Raw genomic sequence first — 19,210 nt, 5'->3', positions numbered from 1 at the left:
TGCAGTGCAATTCTTGTGCCATAACTTGTTTCTTTCCTGTATGAGCACCTGTGATTTACTTTTAACGATTGTGTACGTGTGTGTGTGTGTGTGTGTGTGTGTGTGTGTGTGGGGGGGGGGGGGGGGGGGGGGGGTTGTCTCCCATGTCCACAGATAGCAGGTTCTTCTTCACTGAAAACGTGCAGTTCAGCTACGTGAGCCTGCGCTGCACCTCGTCCGGCCGGCGCGCGCGTAGCCGCCACGGCAGGAGAGCGGGCGAGGAGGACGGCTCCTCTATCACAGCTGAGTTTGAGCTGGATGTGAACCTAGAGGAGGTAACAGGTTGGTCTCTCTCCGCTGCCTGCCTGTCTGCCTGTCTGTCTGCCTGCCTGCCTGCCTGTATGTCTGTCTGACTGTCTCTCTGTCTGCGCTGCTTGTCACCTCAGCACCCTTGGGTGTCACCTATGCTTCACGTTCTCTCTCTCTCTCTCTGCTCATCACTAAACAAACCAAACTGTTAAAGTATCTCCTGTTTTGACTCGGCTGTGGTGGTGGGCTCTGGGTCGGGGCGCAGGGTCAAGGTGTTTTTCCCCCTCTCTTTGAATGGTGAGAAGATGATTCTTCCCCTGCCTTGATCTACTGTTTGTATACGTGAGTGGGGAGGTAAAGCATGTGTGCGTCTAGGTGTGAATGTGCGATCATGTGACACAGGTACTAGGTGTGAGTGTGCGATCGTGTGACACTGTGCTCTGGAGACAGTTGTGGTACGGAGTGCTTCTCTCAGCAGAGAGCTGTGACCTGAGCTGTGTGCGTCGGCGCTCGGAGAAGAGACTCAGGAAGACCATCCGGACGCTGCGGAAGTCCATCCACCGCCAACAGTTCCACCTGCACTTCGCCGGGTCCGACTACGAGCTGGCCAGGGGGCGGGGCCAGCCGCTCCAGCTGCCGGGGCACTGTGTGGCGGGACAGGTGCTGCTGGGCCGCAAGTGTGGTGAGCAGGCAGTTTTTTGGATTTGGAGTACAGTACAAACCCGAGTTGGCGCCACTCATGAATTGAATTGAGACTGCATGGTGAATTCCAATTCAACTCCTGGAGTTGGAGTTTGGAATTGCACCCGGCTCTAAAGAAACAATTCACTTCTAAGAGCGGTTGTCTCCACTTGCTAAACATTATAAATCAAATGTTATGAATCAAATGAACGACAGTTTTGCAATTACTTTCAATCACGTATGCATTACAATTACCGGTACATGTTTATGCATCAAATACCATCTGAAAAGTACATTCAACAGTTTATGATATTCAGTGTTGATATATAACACTACATGCAATCTTAGGTATGTGGTAAGAACAAAACAAACAAACAAACAAACGAAAACAACATGGAATTGAACAGAATGTCATTGAATTAAATTTTGAATTGGAATCGAGTTCATTCATGAATTGACCCCAATCCTGGTACAAAGCTGGGTAGAGGTCAGGACATTCACCATTCAGCCAGGCAGCACTGACATTGTAAATATCAGTGTGTTTCATCTCTCATGTAGGGCCATATGATTTCCGCAAAATGGAAAACATGGACGGAATCATGGAATTTGGTAATAAAAATTGAATCAACTGTAAGACATGCAATATTGCAAAATTTTTCATAATTTGGCTGAAATTGATAAAAGTAGGCCTAATTATCAAAATAAGAAGTAGATGTAATTATCGTTGTAACCTAAATGATTTCATAATTGTAAAATGGGCCTAGAGAAATTATTCAGTTTTCGATTGGGGTGTTTTGAGAGGGGGGTCGGTCTTGTGTGGGACCCTTACTACACCTCACAACTTAGTTTTCACATTGACAAACATGTCGAAGAGGCTGTCTGAGAGAGCCAAGTCATCAAAAAAGAAAAAGCATCGCGCCTAACCCCTAAATTAAAATTAAAATGGAAAAAAAAAAAAATTGGGAAAAAATAAAACGGAATTTGGAAAAAATAAAACGGATTTCATATGGCTCTACTCTCATGCAGAGCTACTTATTGTGAGAGCGCTGCTCCAACCGCTTCTGTTCCACCCAACATAAGGTCAGCAGCAGCTCTCTCTCTCATTGCTACACACAGGGTAGCCTCATACTCATGTCTTTAAGCATTGAAATAGTCCATGCCAGTGAGATATATTTAGACAAGTTGGTTTAATGATTGGATTTGGAGCAGGTGTTGGCCAGATGAGTGCCATATTTGGTTTGCAGACATGCTGTAATGAGCTCGCAGGGAAGAACAGAGAGACTGTTGTTGGTCCTCCAAGCCATGAGATCTTCCAGCATCTCCCTAGGATAAGAGTGTAACACGAGGGGTGATGGCAGGTCTCGTGGTAGCTGTTGGTTTTATATACAAGCCATAATGGAGAAAATGTTCATTAGGTATAACGCTGTGAGCGCTAGTGAGCTGAAGGCTGGCATGTGTTTTCTGTAGTGAGCTGAAGGCTGGCATGTGTTTTCTCTAGTGAGCTGAAGGCTGGCATGTGTTTTCTGTAGTGAGCTGAAGGCTGGCATGTGTTTTCTCTAGTGAGCTGAAGGCTGGCATGTGTTTTCTCTAGTGAGCTGAAGGCTGGCATGTGTTTTCTCTAGTGAGCTGAAGACTGGCACATGTTTTCTATAGTGAGCTGAAGGCTGGCATGTGTTTTCTCTAGTGAGCTGAAGGCTGGCATGTGTTTTCTCTAGTGAGCTGAAGGCTGGCACGTGTTTTCTATAGTGAGCTGAAGACTGGCATGTGTTTTCTCTAGTGAGCTGAAGGCTGGCATGTGTTTTCTCTAGTGAGCTGAAGGCTGGCATGTGTTTTCTCTAGTGAGCTGAAGACTGGCATGTGTTTTCTCTAGTGAGCTGAAGGCTGGCATGTGTTTTCTCTAGTGAGCTGAAGGCTGGCATGTGTTTTCTCTAGTGAGCTGAAGGCTGGCACGTGTTTTCTCTAGTGAGCTGAAGGCTGGCATGTGTTTTCTCTAGTGAGCTGAAGGCTGGCACATGTTTTCTCTAGTGAGCTGAAGACTGGCATGTGTTTTCTCTAGTGAGCTGAAGGCTGGCATGTGTTTTCTCTAGTGAGCTGAAGGCTGGCATGTGTTTTCTCTAGTGAGCTGAAGGCTGGCATGTGTTTTCTCTAGTGAGCTGAAGGCTGGTATGTGTTTTCTCTAGTGAGCTGAAGGCTGGCACGTGTTTTCTCTAGTGAGCTGAAGGCTGGCATTTTCTCTAGTGAGCTGAAGGCTGGCATGTGTTTTCTCTAGTGAGCTGAAGGCTGGCATGTGTTTTCTCTAGTGAGCTGAAGGCTGGCATGTGTTTTCTCTAGTGAGCTGAAGGCTGGCACATGTTTTCTCTAGTGACCTGAAGGCTGGCACGTGTTTTCTCTAGTGAGCTGAAGGCTGGCATGTGTTTTCTCTAGTGAGCTGAAGGCTGGCACGTGTTTTCTCTAGTGAGCTGAAGGCTGGCATGTGTTTTCTCTAGTGAGCTGAAGGCTGGTATGTGTTTTCTCTAGTGAGCTGAAGGCTGGCACATGTTTTCTCTAGTGAGCTGAAGGCTGGCATGTGTTTTCTCTAGTGAGCTGAAGACTGGCATGTGTTTTCTCTAGTGAGCTGAAGGCTGGCACGTGTTTTCTCTAGTGAGCTGAAGGCTGGCACATGTTTTCTCTAGTGAGCTGAAGGCTGGCACGTGTTTTCTCTAGTGAGCTGAAGGCTGGCACATGTTTTCTCTAGTGAGCTGAAGGCTGGTATGTGTTTTCTCTAGTGAGCTGAAGGCTGGCACATGTTTTCTCTAGTGAGCTGAAGGCTGGCACGTGTTTTCTCTAGTGAGCTGAAGGCGGGCACATGTTTTCTCTAGTGAGCTGAAGGCTGGCACATGTTTTCTCTAGTGAGCTGAAGGCTGGTATGTGTTTTCTCTAGTGAGCTGAAGGCTGGCACATGTTTTCTCTAGTGAGCTGAAGGCTGGCACGTGTTTTCTCTAGTGAGCTGAAGGCGGGCACATGTTTTCTCTAGTGAGCTGAAGGCTGGCACATGTTTTCTCTAGTGAGCTGAAGGCTGGCATGTGTTTTCTCTAGTGAGCTGAAGGCTGGCATGTGTTTTCTCTAGTGAGCTGAAGACTGGCATGTGTTTTCTCTAGTGAGCTGAAGGCTGGCATGTGTTTTCTCTAGTGAGCTGAAGGCTGGCATGTGTTTTCTCTAGTGAGCTGAAGACTGGCATGTGTTTTCTCTAGTGAGCTGAAGGCTGGCATGTGTTTTCTCTAGTGAGCTGAAGACTGGCATGTGTTTTCTCTAGTGAGCTGAAGACTGGCATGTGTTTTCTCTAGTGAGCTGAAGACTGGCATGTGTTTTCTCTAGTGAGCTGAAGACTGGCATGTGTTTTCTCTAGTGAGCTGAAGGCTGGCATGTGTTTTCTCTAGTGAGCTGAAGGCTGGCATGTGTTTTCTCTAGTGAGCTGAAGGCTGGCACGTGTTTTCTCTGGCTGAGATGAGCGTGTGCCCCTAGTCTCTGGCCTCACAGTGAGTTCACTGCCTGCTGCACGTTGTCTTAATATCAGCGAGATGGTACGAAAATGTTGCCTTTCTCTGTTGAGATGTTTAAACAATCAAATGACTTGTGTTTTGTTGGATAAACACACATCTATACCACCAGCACATCTCATGTAGACCTAAACCCATCATCTGTAAAATAGGGCTGATGAGGGGAGGAAAGAGTTGATCCATTCTAGGTCTTTGAACTTTGAACAAAAAAAGTCCAAATATCTTCCCAAAATTGTATTCATGGGGACATTGAAAGAAAATGTCAAATCATGCATCAACCACTTGCTTTATCTCCCTCCAGCTGTATTTTCTTTGGTCACTTTTTTGCCTCTAAATGACATAAAATGTAATGTAATTGCTTGTGCTGAGCTGACATGGCATAAACCCAAACTGCTCCTGTTAGTTATTTTTATGTTTTAATAACACGGGTCTTAAGTCTATTCCCCCCGCTGTGCTTTCAGGTCAACATTAAGCGCTCTAGTGGCCATGGCAGGGGTGCAGACATGTCATTTGGGAGGGAGGGGGGCTGAAAGGCATTCTTTAAACCTCCAGCTCTTTAAAAAGGAGCTCTATTTTCCCCTCCTCCCCCAGGCCAGCGCCTCCCGTCCCGCTCTGGCTCAGCTCCGAGTGCACTTCACTCCTTTCACTTTGCCCACTCCATTGAAAAGCTCACTGGGGCTTGTTCTCACTGCCAGAGGAGAGCAGACCGAGGCTATCTGCTGAGGCTATCCCGCCACAACAACCTCGCCTCTGCCGCAGCGGGAGAGAAGCTGCACCTTTACTCTAACTCTGTATATTATTTAAAGCATTTTCTCTCTGGACCTGTTTTTTTTTTGCGTTTTAAGTAGGGCTGCAACTAGCGATTATTTTCATAGTAGATTATTCTGTCGATTATTTTCTCGATTAATCGATTAGTTGTTTGGTCTATAAAATGTCAGAAAATGATGAAAAGTGTTTCCCAAAAAATGTCTTGTTTTGTCCACAACTCAAAGATAATATCAGTTTACTGTCATAGAGGAGTAAAGAAACCAGAAAATATTCACTTTTAAGAAGCTGAAATCAGAGACTTTTTTCTTAAAAAGTTACTCAAAGCGATTATCAAAATAGTTGTCGATTAATTTTCTGTCGATCGACTAATCGATTAATCGTTGCAGCTCTAGTTTTTGGGCAATGAGAGCATGTAAAAGCAAGGCATTAAGTTTGCCGTTTTATGCAGGGAGTGTTGCCGTCTAAACTGGGCCTATGTCTCTGATGTGTTACTGATAGAGGTTGCATCAGCTAGTATACTATTCCAAGGTATCATCTCTGTTTAAACACTTCGCTCATGGCTAATTGATTAATTAAGGTAATTAATTTAATTAACTAAGGCATATATCTTTTCACTTTATCCTTATTTCTGTTCATCTGTAATAAAACACAAATACTTCAGCATGTTTCTGCATCAGAACGTGAATCTTTTGTTTCATCAACACATCATCAACTGCGATGATCCAAGGATGCTGTGATTTGAGCTCGTTTGGCTCGTACTCATCCACTTGATGGTTGTAGTAGTCGACTTGTTTGCGTGTTTGTTTGAACGTTGGAGATGTTTAGGAAGTGCTGTTGATTCAAGCTGGCAGTTTGAGTGCTGCTGCGGCCCCCCCAGCCCCCCAGCCAGGGGCCACTTTGCATGACCCCCAGCCACTAAAGTGCTAAAGAGAATTGACTTCAGCCACACCATGGGAATCAATTAGCATCAGCTGTTTGGGCCCCCGCTTGATGGGCGCAAGAAGCGATTGGGGCCGAAGCAGAATGGGGGGATTCAAGAAAGCTGACCCCTTTTATTGGGTTCAGCTCCTTAGCACTGTGATAGCGTAGTGTTTTCCTATAGTGTTTTCCTATGTCATCAAGTAGGCAAAGACTGGGCACTTGAATAGGGGTGAAAGGTCTTTTAAAGAGGACTCTATAGAAGCGTTTCTTTGCATTTGAAAGGCTTCAAGGTTTTTTCTCTCTCTCTCACTCTCTCTCTCTTCTCTCGCTCCTTCCCTCTGTCAAATAAAAGCTGTTAGAGGACAATGCAGTGATGGCTCCTCATGGTCTTTCAGGATCAACAATAGGCTGCAAAAAATGAACTGCTCTTGAGAGAATTACATTTTCTTTCTTTGAAGGAAAATCTAACAATTTGCTGAGCCACGTATAATGGGGTCTCTACGCTAAAGCTTTTGTGTGTCGAGCTTTTAGAAATGGTCGGTTCTCTACCGAGAGAGGCAGATCTTAAAGGCTACTGCTACTGAGGCACATTTTGGACTAACACAGCCTGAGGGTCTACATTGATTTATTCTGTTGTGAGTTCAGCTACAGTTTTCAAGTCTTTAACGGCCTCAGACAGACAGACACAATCATTCCCAAATTAATTACAGGCATCACTCTGGATGGTAGGAACCAAAGCAAAAATGGTGCTCATCCCTTTAATCAAGCTGATGCCGTCTTGTGAGATGAGAGGCAAACGCTGCCTTTGATTTGCGGCGAGGTGAAGATGAGGGTGCTTATGATAGTATTAAGAGTAGAGCCCGACCGATACTGGATTCTTGAGGCTGATGCCGATACCGATATTGGGGAATAAAAAAATTCCAATAGCGATATATCGGCCGATATTCTTATATTATATATACACATTATATTTCACAATGTTTTTGCAATGATCCCTCAAATATCAAACACTTGACAAAGATATGACTTGACATGACTGGAGATAATGTAGGGAGGATATTTTACAGCTTATCAATCAACTTTATTGTCCAAAATGACATCAACGCAATGAAACAGTAAACTTAATTGGGAATTTACTAATTATAAATAACTAGAAATACAAAAACACAAATAGAATAAATATAAAATATAACTTAAGTTCAGAAGAAATATCAAATATACACATGCTGTCTAACATAAAAAATACAAAATAAAAAAATATCGGCCAACATATCGGCCGATAATATCGGTGGACCGATATATCGGTCTGTCTCTAATTAAGAGGGTGAGGGTGCTTATGATAGTATTCGATATCTTCCCTGATGCACAGCCATGCTTCATGCAGTATTCGGACGTGTCTGATGTGGGCCACAAAGACAGCTGTGGAGAAGCTCGGCGCTCTTTATTTGTCTGGATTTTTTGCATAGCTGCATCAGGTTGACTTTGAAAGGCGTTTTAACAGCTTAACACTGGGCCTCTGTGTGTGTGCGTGTGTGTGCGTACGTGTGCGCGTGTGTGTATGCACGTCCGTGTGTGTGCGCGATAATGCGAACAAGAGTGTGCACACCTTTTCTCTATAAGTGTGTGTTTGTGTGTACAGGCCAGGGCCATGCAGACTTTTGGGGGCCTGAAGCAGGTTTTGATTCGGGGCCCCCCGTCTGGTCCATGCCGTGATCAACCCACCCAGTGATCATCAGCCCACTAGCCAAAAGATCGTTTAACTGCTCTAATTAATAATAATAATAACAACAATAATGATAATGATAATGATAATGATAATGATAATGATAATGATAATAATAATAACAATAATACTTCTGGTTTTATGGGGGGTGGTTTTTGGATCTTTTCCTGGCATCATAACGATGCTGCCTGCATCAGTCGCATTGCAGTCAGGTCAACAACCTAATGTGGATTAAAATCAAAATGCAAACTCTGATTAATGGGATAAATGTTGCAATTGGAAGTAACACTTTCAATGACTACCATATATCTCACGAGGAATTATAAATATAATGCATTCATAAATTCTTATGACCATACGTTTAAGAAGACATCATGATTGCTGTTACATTATATATAAGCAGCATTACCCTAAAGCATTATAAATATGAGTCTTGTGAATGTTTATGACTAGCTGTCTGTCAGAGGTTGCGGTAGTCATCAACATTCACAGTACGACTGTAATGATTCATTATAATACTTTATGAATGCTATATAATGCATCAGTAAGCAGCATCATGTGTTTCTTGTTTATGACTAGTTCTCTCATTGACATTTAAAGGCTGACTGACTACATCTGATGGATAATAACTAGAGATAAACATTCTTAAGATGCTTTGGCCAAACTTTGATAGATCATAAAAAAAATGTTCTAGTATCATAATAACTGAAATCGTTAAGGCTATATAGCCTGTTTACAAAACTCCAGACACTGTGGTATTTAGGCATTTAAACAAGGTCAAATCACATATTTTCACATATATTATAAATTATTATAATTTATAATATAATTTAAATATAAATTTATAATTTATATTTATAATTTTGATTGAATTAATCACGCAGCCTTATGTCCCATCATCGTTTCTCCCTGTACATCATCAGGTGAGTAATTGTCTCTTTGGAGCCTGTCCTACACGGCTCTGTTTGAACACTCTCGGGAGGCAGCTGGTGAAGTCTGGCTTACTTTTGTGATTGAAGATTTTGGGGCTGGATAAATGTTCTGCTTTATAGCTCTTGTCATGCAACTGAACTGGCACATCCATCATAGTGTGTAGATGTGCCATGTGGTTAGGGCTGTTTCATTATGTGTAGCCAGAGGGCACTCTGCTGAAGTTGTTCATTCATGTCTGCCTTTCACATTGTCTATCTCACCTGTCCCGCTTTTTGTAGTCGGTTGCCACCACTACTTTAAATTGATTTGTCTGCTAAATGAATGTAAATGACGTGTGCAGACACAACATTAGGTTGATGTTTTTGTGTCTTTATTGCACTGGCTTGCCTTGATTAAATGTCTCTCAGTTTGATGCACATACTGTAATACAATATTCTTGTGAAGAGAATAGGTGCATTTAACTATGTAGGGTACATTATTTTTTTCTAAGCCACTGCAATCCTAAAACATAACTATCAGCCTTCAGAGAGATGAGGATGAGGAAGAGGAACAACTGACTTTGGCTAAACAGATGCATGTTTGGGGAATTCTAAGGGGTGCCATAATCAAACTTTGAAATTGTGAAATTGTGAACATGATCAGGGAGCATAACACCAAGATGGCGGTGTCACAATACAGCCTGCCCAGTTTTGCTTTGTGTACAGCAGCCAGATGCACCTGTTTGTGAGAGTCTTACTGAGTTCATATTATGAATCATTTTGGCAACTCTTGATGTAAGTCGGCGTCATTCTGCCCCCCTCTGTTAGTGAGCTGCAGCGTCGGGACGTACTACGACGGGGACCAGGGGAGGTGCGTCCTGTGCCCAGTGGGAACGTATCAGGATGAGGAGGGGCAGATGTCCTGTGAGGTCTGTCCCATGCCTGAAGGGAGAGCAAGCTCCAACGTGGTTGGGGCTCGAAACATCTCAGAGTGTGGAGGTAAGACTTTGATCAACTACAGGCAAGTGTCATTAGAAATTGTAGATGTAGATAGGTGACAGGAAAGATGGCGCAGAGAAGGAGATGAGGTGATGAGGCCATAACAGACCCTGTAACAGACCATGTAAAGGCCGAGTTATGCGCAGGTAGAAACCGCAATGCTGTAGGGCAGCGGTTGCCAACTTTTTCCAACTCGGCGCCGACTTGGAAATCTCAAAACTTTTCGCGGCCCACCTCCGACCCCATAAAAAATACAGAAGCCAAATAATGCATTCTCAGAGCACTTTTTTTCCCGACAGTCACTAACACAACAGCATTTTCAGTCTTACAGTTTTCAAGGAGCTGTCCCACAGTGAGGAGTTTTTAATTGTGTTTAATGTAAAAATAAAATAAAATAAAAAATTAAATAAAATGCCCGCCCAATTCGGCCCACAGGTTGGGAATCGCTGTAGGCGTTTGTCCAAATCCAAATAGCGTATTCAAAAACACACATATAAGGGATTGTAAGGGCATCCAGGGGTCTGGGGGGAATAGCGTGATCCTCCCACGCTCTACGTCCTCGCAGAGAAACTCTTCGCTGTCAGGTGAAACGAAGTGGCTGGTGACTGCACATGTATCAGAGGAGGCATGTGCTAGTCTACGACTCTCCCCAGATCGGCAGAGGGGGCGGAGGTGGAGCAACGACTGGAACACCCTAACAGGGAATTAGCCAAGTACAATTGGGGAGAAAATCCACATTTTGAAATTTGTCAATATCGTCTTCTCACATCTCTCAGGAGGTCATTATTTCAGGTTTTCTCTCTCCCGGCCACTCCTATATATCGACCACCATCAGGTGGGAAGTACAAATCTGAGAAAAAGTAGTTATAATGGCATATATGTTTCCATCCTCCAGTGGGTGCGTGTCACATCTATTCAACAGGTCCCTCCATAATCACAGAGCAAGGATATACATAGAGATCCATGAGTGATCATAGAAAGGTTCTCCTTGATGGTTTGATATTTTAAATAAGTAATCTTTAAACGAGCCTTTTAGAATCTCATCCTGTTATGAAGTTGAACTGCACAGGATTAGCGATGGTGCCGCGATAAAGATCTCACCGGCAGATGTTCTGCTTTGTGTAAAGCCAAAGAAGCCTGGGCTTAGATGTTCAAGATGTATTTGAATTCAAAAGGCGTCTTCGGGCCCCTCCCGGTCCTGAATGAAAGGAAAATGAACCACCATGTTTTGGTCTCCTTCATTGCCGTTATCGCAAGTCACTTTGCGGATCTCATCTCCTGCTTTGCTCAGTGACAGACTAAACAAGAGGAGCTATCAGCAGACTCCCAGTGGCAACCAGTTTTGTGTAAGTCACTCAGGAGATATGTCAGAGGTGGTTCAGGCAGAGATAAGACATGACGTCACTCCATTAACATTTGGGTTTGCTATAATGCTCTTATCTTAATAGTATGGGAGTGTGTTTCCTCTTATTGGCTGAGAACTGGCGTGTCACCACGGCCACATGAAATGAAAAATGACTTCAAGTTGTTAAGTGGTTCATCTCCCTAAAATACTCCGGGGAGAGAAAACGGGTGAAAAACGTCATAATAATTCCGTTTTAATTTTTCTTCGAGCCACCTGTCATGAAATGTCCTCTGATGTACACTGCAGCGAGTCAGTTGAAGCTCTAACTAGGCCAAATGTGTCTGTGTGCCCAGGTCAGTGTTTCCCAGGTCAGTACTCTCATGATGGCTTCCTCCCCTGCGTGTCCTGTCCGCTGGGGACCTACCAGTCCGAAGTGGGACGCACCTCCTGCTTCGCTTGCGGAGGGAACCTGGTCACAAAGCACAGCGGAGCCGTTTCCTTCCAGGAGTGTGAGACCAAAGGTGAGGCAGAGGCAGTGGCAGTCAGCCACCTTTTTCATTGTTGTCGTTTAGGTGAACGCCGGATTTTGTCTGTCCGTGTTTTAACTTAAATGGAAGGATTGCATGGGTTGGGAAGGTTATGTGACCCTCGGGTTCATGAAAACCTTTCAAAAGCCATTGAATAAAATGAACAAGCACAAATTCACAATAGCTGCGACCACATAATGCGAAAGGCAGGATGGCAGGGCCAACCCACCCTACTCTGCTTCTGCAATCCTGCATTTTGAATGTTGCGCTTGAATTTGTGTTGAGTGTCAAAATGAACTCTGCTGCCCTCTGCAGCTGTTTTAGTGTTTGTGCATTTCTGCTACACTCACTCCTCTCTATCCCGGCCTCTGGCTCCTACAGTCCAGTGCTCTCCTGGTCATTTCTACAACACCAGTACGCACCGCTGCATCCGCTGTCCCACGGGCACTTATCAGGTGGAGTTTGGCCAGAACTACTGCAGCTCCTGCCCTGGAAACACCACCACCGACTTTGACGGCTCCACCAACATCATGCAGTGCAAAAGTATGTATGTTTTGTACATAGTAATGTTTCATAGGAGTAATGTTCCTTTGTTGATACTTTTACTTAAGTAGAAGTAAAATAGAGGTGTAAAAATGTACTCAAGTAAAAGTACAAGTAACTCAAATCAAATGGTAAAGGCTACTGACGTACTCTTTTAGAGAACAGTTAGATGTGATGTTTTCCATGCAATTCCAAAAGGATGAGAGGTCAGAGTTCAAACTAGATTGTTTTAATTGGACACTTTTGAAGTTACAAAATAAAGTGCACAAAGTAAAGCCTGATTCTTCTTCTTTGCCAACTGGATGTGGTTTAAAATGTAGCATTTGAGTAAAAGTAAAATTACTGGTCATAAAAAAAGTACACAAAAAAAGCTACTCAATTACAATTAATGTGAATAAATCTGAGTAGTTATTTCCACCCTTGGCATTCATGTATGATATGATATGATATAATATGAATGATATGATATGATATGATATGATATAATATGACGACAACACTTTGATCACAACACTTGTGTTGTGATCAAAGTGTTGCTCTGTGCAACACTCTGGGATTCTGTCCTAGAGAATTCATTAATAAAGTTCACCCAGAAATGAAAATTCAGTCATTATCTCCTCACTCCCATGCTGATGGATGGGTGACGTTTTTTAGTCCACAAAAAAGTCCTGGAGTTTCAGGGCAAAACATTGTTGCAGCATTCTCTGAAGTGAATGATGACCAACTTTCAAATGTAAAAAACAACAACAACAACAACAACAACAACAACAACAACAACAACAACAACAACAACAACAACAACAACAACAACAACAACAACAACAACAGCAGCAGCAGCAGCAGCAGCAGAAGAAGAAGAAGAAGAAAAAAGCTCCATACTCCCCATCTGGCATGAGCAAAGTCTCCAGAAGCCCTGAGATGCCAAGTTGACTTGAAAATACGTCATTTACACCCTGATGTCTTTTCAAGTCCACTTGGCATCTCAGGGCTTGTGGAGACTTGACTCATGCCAGATGGGGAGGATGGAGCCTTTTTCTTTTTTACGTTTGAAAGTGGTTTACCATTCACTTCAATTGCTTAGGAGAATGCTGCAACCTTTGTTTGTTTTGTTGTTTTTTTGCTGTGAAACTCCAGGACTGTTTTGTGGACTAAAAAACTTCACCTGTCCTTCTGTCGGCATGTGGGGGTGAATAGTAGATACTAATGACTGAATATGCATTTTTGGGTGAACTTATCCTTTACCATCCCTAAGAAGGTATAAACTATATGACGCATTCTGCCACTTCACAGACCGACAGTGCGGAGGAGAGCTGGGGGATTTTATCGGCTACATAGAGTCCCCCAACTACCCAGGAAATTACCCGGCTAACGTCGAGTGCACCTGGACCATCAACCCTCCGCCCAAACGCAGGATCCTCATCGTCGTCCCCGAGATCTTCCTCCCTATCGAGGACGAGTGTGGAGACTACCTGGTCATGAGGAAAAGCTGTGAGTCCTAGCTCTGTGTGTGTGTGTGTGTGTGTGTGTGTGTGTGTGTGTGTGTGTGTGTGTGTGTGTGTGTGTGTGTGTGTGTGTGTGTGTGTGTCTGTGTGTCTGTGTCTGTGTCTGTGTCTGTGTCTGTGTCTGTGTCTGTGTTACTACTGTAGCATTAAAACGTCACACAATTAAATGATGTAGGCTGATGCTTTGTGCCCATGTCCTGATTCCGCAGCTCTCTCCAACTCTGTGACAACTTACGAGACGTGTCAGACGTACGAGCGTCCCATTGCGTTCACCTCCCGCTCCAAGAGGCTGTGGGTGCAGTTCAGGTCCAACGAGGGGAACAGTGGGAAAGGCTTCCAGGTCCCATATGTGACCTATGACGGTGAGAGGAAACATGGCGATGTGTGTCTTGTATCATGTTGCTTCCTTCATGTGTTGCACACGTTCAAAATACAATCGTGGCGCTAATGCGCTGTTGATGTTCTTTGTTTGTTTCAGAGGACTACCAAGAATTAATAGAAGATATAGTCAGAGATGGAAGATTATACGCTTCAGAGAATCATCAGGAAATTCTCAAGGTAAATCCTTTTATAACCTGTACTATACTAATTAGCCTACTGTTGTTTTCGAAGAACCGTGGTTTTCTATAATACTTCCTCCATGAAACTGCTCACAACAAAGTCTGTGGATTATCTTGAGTAACCGGGTCATGATTTCTGGAAAGAGACATTGCTGTTGAGTTTATCAAATGTATTTCTTTGGCACTTTGAGCACCACAAGCCGAGTGCCATCCAGTTCCATTGTATTGGAGAGAAGGCAGAAACTCTGCGGCCGATATCTTCAAAACTCAGTCAACTAACACAAAACGATATAAATGGATAAATAGCACTGCAGGTGAGAGGGAATGTATTTTGGATTTTAGGGTGAGCTGTCCCTTTAACAAAGATTGAGTCGGGTGGAGCGCTAGTCATCCTGCATTATGCCTGCTATGCAAAACATTTGATCAGCATGTACTCAAGTAGTACAAAGCAAAATGTATCATTTTAGCTCAACACAAAATCACACTCAGTGATGATAGATAGATGCGACAGTATGTCACCAATTTGTCAGCTCTGCTCTGGACCGCATCCTGTGTCTGGATAGTGTAAGCATATAGTGCCCTCTTTTGGAGCCATGTAGAAATACACATTACTGTTCACATGTGGCTTTACTTGTCAGTCACATATGAAATGCCTTGACTGTACACTGACTCATGCAATGTGTTTTCCCCATCAGGACAAGAAACTCATGAAGGCGTTGTTTGACGTGCTGGCCCACCCACAGAACTTCTTCAACTACACAGCACAAGAGTCGAGAGAAATGTTCCCCAAGTCCTTCATCCGCTTCCTGCGCTCCAAGGTCCTGAGATTCCTTCGCCCTTAGGATGGAGGCGACTGTCATCTTGTGGATATTCAATGAACAACTCTGATTGCCACAGCATCTATTTGATCCACTGAGCAGTTGAGGAGCATTCTGTAGTTATCCTGTTTTCACACCGACCCATACGAGAGTGGAAGATACGTTCAACTGACCCTAAAGAGAAAGCAGACCAAGTCAAGCGGGTGGACTTTTAACTGGACCTTTGAGAGGCAAAGAATCACCGGTTCTGACACACATGGGGCTTTTTTCTCAGGCGGCCATCTTGGTTTCTTCCTGTTTCTTCCATTTGTTCGCAAATGTGTTTTATTGAGCAATCAATGCAAGAATCGCAATGACCCGCGTTTGTTTTTCAAGTCTCCATCTCAGGATTCCAAGCCAAAGTGCTAGTCTGCTCTTTTACAATGTTCGTTTATAGTGTTTGGGTAAAGCTGAGGGAGATTTGGAAAGTGTTTTTATTTTATTTTCACATTAATAATATCCATCTATTTGAAATAGCTGAACACATATTCAAATCACAATATTATGAGGATGTTGCTAATACCATGGTGTCAAGACACAAGTATGGTAGCTAACTGAGATATATACTGAATGTCAGCATTATATAGTGTGTATCTAGTTATAACATAGGCTACTGTTTCAGTAGAGTTGAATTGTTGACAGAACTACTGCTCAATATAAGAAACAAATATAGCACAAATATGACCTTTTCTTGGGAATGTTAGAGCACTACAAAGTACGTAGTGACGCCACAGAAGCAATTATTCTTATGAATGTTTTGTATATGATGTAAAAAGTTTTAGGTGAAATGTTAATGTATTAGCAACGAAATCCCTGACACATGTAGCATTGACGCATCTCCTGACAGCCTGTGGATGTTTCAAGATAATTGAATGAGTGCCACTACCCTGAAAAACATTTTACCCTTCCAAAAAAAAAACACTGGATAGTGGCTTTTAGGATTTCATGAAACACATCAAGACTTTTCAAATTATGAACCAGCAACCAAAGACAACTCTTCACTCTTCAGACACTCAAGGAAATGGACATTTGGAGTGATGTGATTTGAGATATGGAGTGATAGGACGACACAAAAGGAATAAATGATCCAATATGAAATGAGTTTTGTAAAATATAATTACTCTATTCGCCTGTCTTAGATAATAAATGTATGTATATTTTTTTATTGTTTTGTACATCTAACATTGCTGTAAATAAAGATAGTAAACTTATTTGTGTGGTTAATTTCATGTAGACTAATTCTCCAAATTAATTGTTGCATTTCATTCACATACAGAAAACAAGATGGAAAAAGTGACTGGACTGCAGTTGTGTGTGTGTGTGTGTGTGTGTGTGTGTGTGTGTGTGTGTGTGTGTGTGTGTGTGTGTGTGTGTGTGTGTGTGTGTGTCTGTGTGTGTGTGTGTGTGTGTGTGTGTGTGTGTGTGTGTGTGTGTGTGTGTGTGTGTGTGTGTGTGTGTGCGTGCGTGCGTGCGTGCGTGCGTGCGTGTGTGTGTGTGTGTGTGTGTGTGTGCGTGCGTGCGTGCGTGCGTGCGTGTGTGTGTGCATGCGTGCGTGTGTGCCACCTGCTGGATGCTGTGGGTAGTGCTCTGACCATAGGCTCTGACTAATGATCAACCATGATGATCTTCCTCTAGTGGGCGGAGACTACTGACCCGTCTCTCCCGACCGGAAGACACAAGTCAGCTGGTCGGAACCTGAGCTGTTTATCCATTAGCCTGCTGGCTAACGACAGCTACTGTTTTTCACGTTATTTTGGAACTGTTATCTGGACACTCCGTCTGTAACACACTGCAAAAATGAATCCCATATTCCCTCTCGAGGTTTTGTCCCTGGTGTGTTTTCTACTGTTAACACAAGCGGGCGCCAGCGCCAAGGTAAGTAATTTATGTCGCTAGCTAGCTTAGCATTATTAGCGAGGCAGGTTAATGGTGATGATGGCAGAGCTAAAGTTCCTCCTCCCTTGAGCATGGAATTATTTCGTTTGTTAATCTTGACATGCTAAAATAGCCACAGTCAGATACATTTCCCTTTAGTTTTCACATCAGAATGAGAAGCAGGTATTTGAGCAGGGTGTTTGACAGTTTTTTATTTTTTGTTTTTTTTTATTTTACACTTTTTGTTTATTGGAGCTTTCAGGGCATACATGTTACAGCAGATCAGTATTTGACCTTCAATGCCTGTTGTGGGACAGGTAAATGTGTTAAATGTTAACAATAACAAACAAACAAAACAAGAACAAAGACGGAACAATTCACATAGTCCGATCACCCATCAGAGACAATGTACAAGTACATTATTCATCATGTACACACCCCACCCACACAGGAGAAAAGGAGAGACAGCACAACAGACATGAAACCCAATGCATCACAGAGCATCCTAACCCGGCCAGAGATGGGCAACACTCAGAAGTCAGTCCTCTGGATCTCTGGAAACTGCAAGCCATCCACCACCATAGAGAATTATCCCCGTTTTCTTAAATCTGGCTGATGAACCTCTCATTGTACACCTCATTATTTCCAGTTTAATAAAATACAGAATATCTCTGATCCATAAGGAATCAGAAGGTGGACTAGCGGATTTCCATTTTAATAGAATCAGGCGCCTTGCTAAAAGCGTTGTATAGGCCTCAAAGTCTGCTTTGTATTTTGACAATGATTGTTTGACAGTTTCTGTGTTGTGATCTGTCCCCTGTAGAACTCTGAAGACATCCGCTGTAAATGCATCTGTCCGCCGTACAGAAACGTCGAGGGGCAAATCTACAAACAAAATGTTTCCCTGAAAGACTGGTATGTTGTGTCACTCCCATCACTCACGTCGGACTTCCTCTTCTTAATCATTCAGGAAGAGGAAGTATTAAATAATGCTAGTCTAGCATTATTCAATGGTGGAAAATGACTTACTCAAGTAGTTGGAAGCAAGCTACTGTTACTTTGCTGATATTACATATATCTCACTTGAATATAAGTAACCTTAATGCCTACTGTTGTAAAATTTACTTTATTAGTAAAAGTTAAAAAGTGTCTCATTTAATTTCAGAGTAAAGATTAGTATCACTGAGTTACATTGTTACATGTGATATTTGCCATACAACTCCAACTCTAAATAACCTATATACATTAGCTAATTCTGCAACGGTCCTCCTGTTTTCCAGCAATTGTCTTCATGTGGTTGAACCCATGCCAGTTGACGGGAACGATGTGGAGGCCTATTGTTTACGTTGTGAGTGTAAATATGAAGAGAGAAGCTCAGGGACCATCAAAGTAAGTCGAGTACCTTCACACAGGGTGGGGAATTGTATCTGTTACACATTGCTTATTACTTACATTACTTAATTTAGAAGTTTAATGTATTTGGATCATTGGCATGTCACAGGGATCCAAGTTGAATTGTTATCGTCTGTCATGTTTAGGGTACCATCATAATGTACCTGTCCATCTTGGGCCTGCTGCTTCTCTACATGGTCTACCTGACTCTCCTGGAGCCCATCCTGAAGAGGCGTCTGTTTGGACACTCCCAGCTTATACAAAACGATGATGATGTCGGGGTATGTGTTACTCTCGTTGATGTATTTTGTGATCATATTGAGTTAGCTTACATTGGTCAAAGAGCGTGGTCAGACAGTGTCGTCCTGTTTTATTGTAGAACTAGACTTATTGTTCTGTTCCACCCTTCCTCCACCAAAACAACATCCTCAAAGAAACATGGGAGACAGAGCTTCCTAAATATAATTGGGAACAATAATATGCACCTTTACTTTCACACCAAGTAGAAAGCATTATATTAGTCTGGCAGTGATTTTGATATACATGTAGGAGCCAAATCAGAAAGATTTCATTTGAATACATTTTTGTATATTTGTTGGAAGGACAATTGTGAAGGATGATGCCACCGTTGGCGACAATGACGATGATGAATACAAGTGTTGTCACTTGGGCAACTGTGATGTCATTTGGTGATGTCATGAGTGATGTCACTTGAGCACATTGAGTCCATTGGCCACTGCAGATTCCAGTGTGGAAGCTCATAAACATGAAACAGGCAACTT

The 19,210-nt window shown here is 43.0% G+C and overlaps 2 protein-coding genes across 2 annotated transcripts; both read left to right on the top strand.

Annotated features, from left to right (window-relative positions):
• Positions 1-143: 143 nt before the first annotated feature.
• On the top strand, positions 144-16,333 carry LOC310772096 (signal peptide, CUB and EGF-like domain-containing protein 2; the record flags this gene model as incomplete). Its single annotated transcript, XM_083664560.1, has 9 exons — positions 144-321; positions 764-970; positions 9,657-9,827; positions 11,526-11,693; positions 12,081-12,242; positions 13,533-13,730; positions 13,954-14,106; positions 14,223-14,302; positions 15,000-16,333. The coding sequence occupies 9 exons, from the start codon at positions 144-146 to the stop codon at positions 15,144-15,146; spliced, it is 1,464 nt and encodes a 487-aa protein (XP_083520686.1). The 3' UTR covers positions 15,147-16,333.
• A 1,271-nt stretch (positions 16,334-17,604) lies between these two features.
• Positions 17,605-18,709, top strand: LOC310772095 (transmembrane protein 9B-like; the record flags this gene model as incomplete). The annotated part of the gene is made up of 3 exons (XM_083664559.1): positions 17,605-17,951; positions 18,317-18,425; positions 18,575-18,709. Coding segments are annotated over exons 2-3 (219 nt in total), but the record flags the coding sequence as incomplete, so codon positions are not given.
• Between the last annotated feature and the right edge of the window lie 501 nt (positions 18,710-19,210).

Source organism: Poromitra crassiceps, assembly GCF_964638095.1.
Source record: "Poromitra crassiceps genome assembly, contig: HAP1_SCAFFOLD_1952, whole genome shotgun sequence".
NCBI lineage: Eukaryota > Metazoa > Chordata > Actinopteri > Beryciformes > Melamphaidae > Poromitra > Poromitra crassiceps.
Note: the sequence above shows the minus strand (reverse complement) of the source record. Positions and strands in the feature narration are given on the sequence as shown.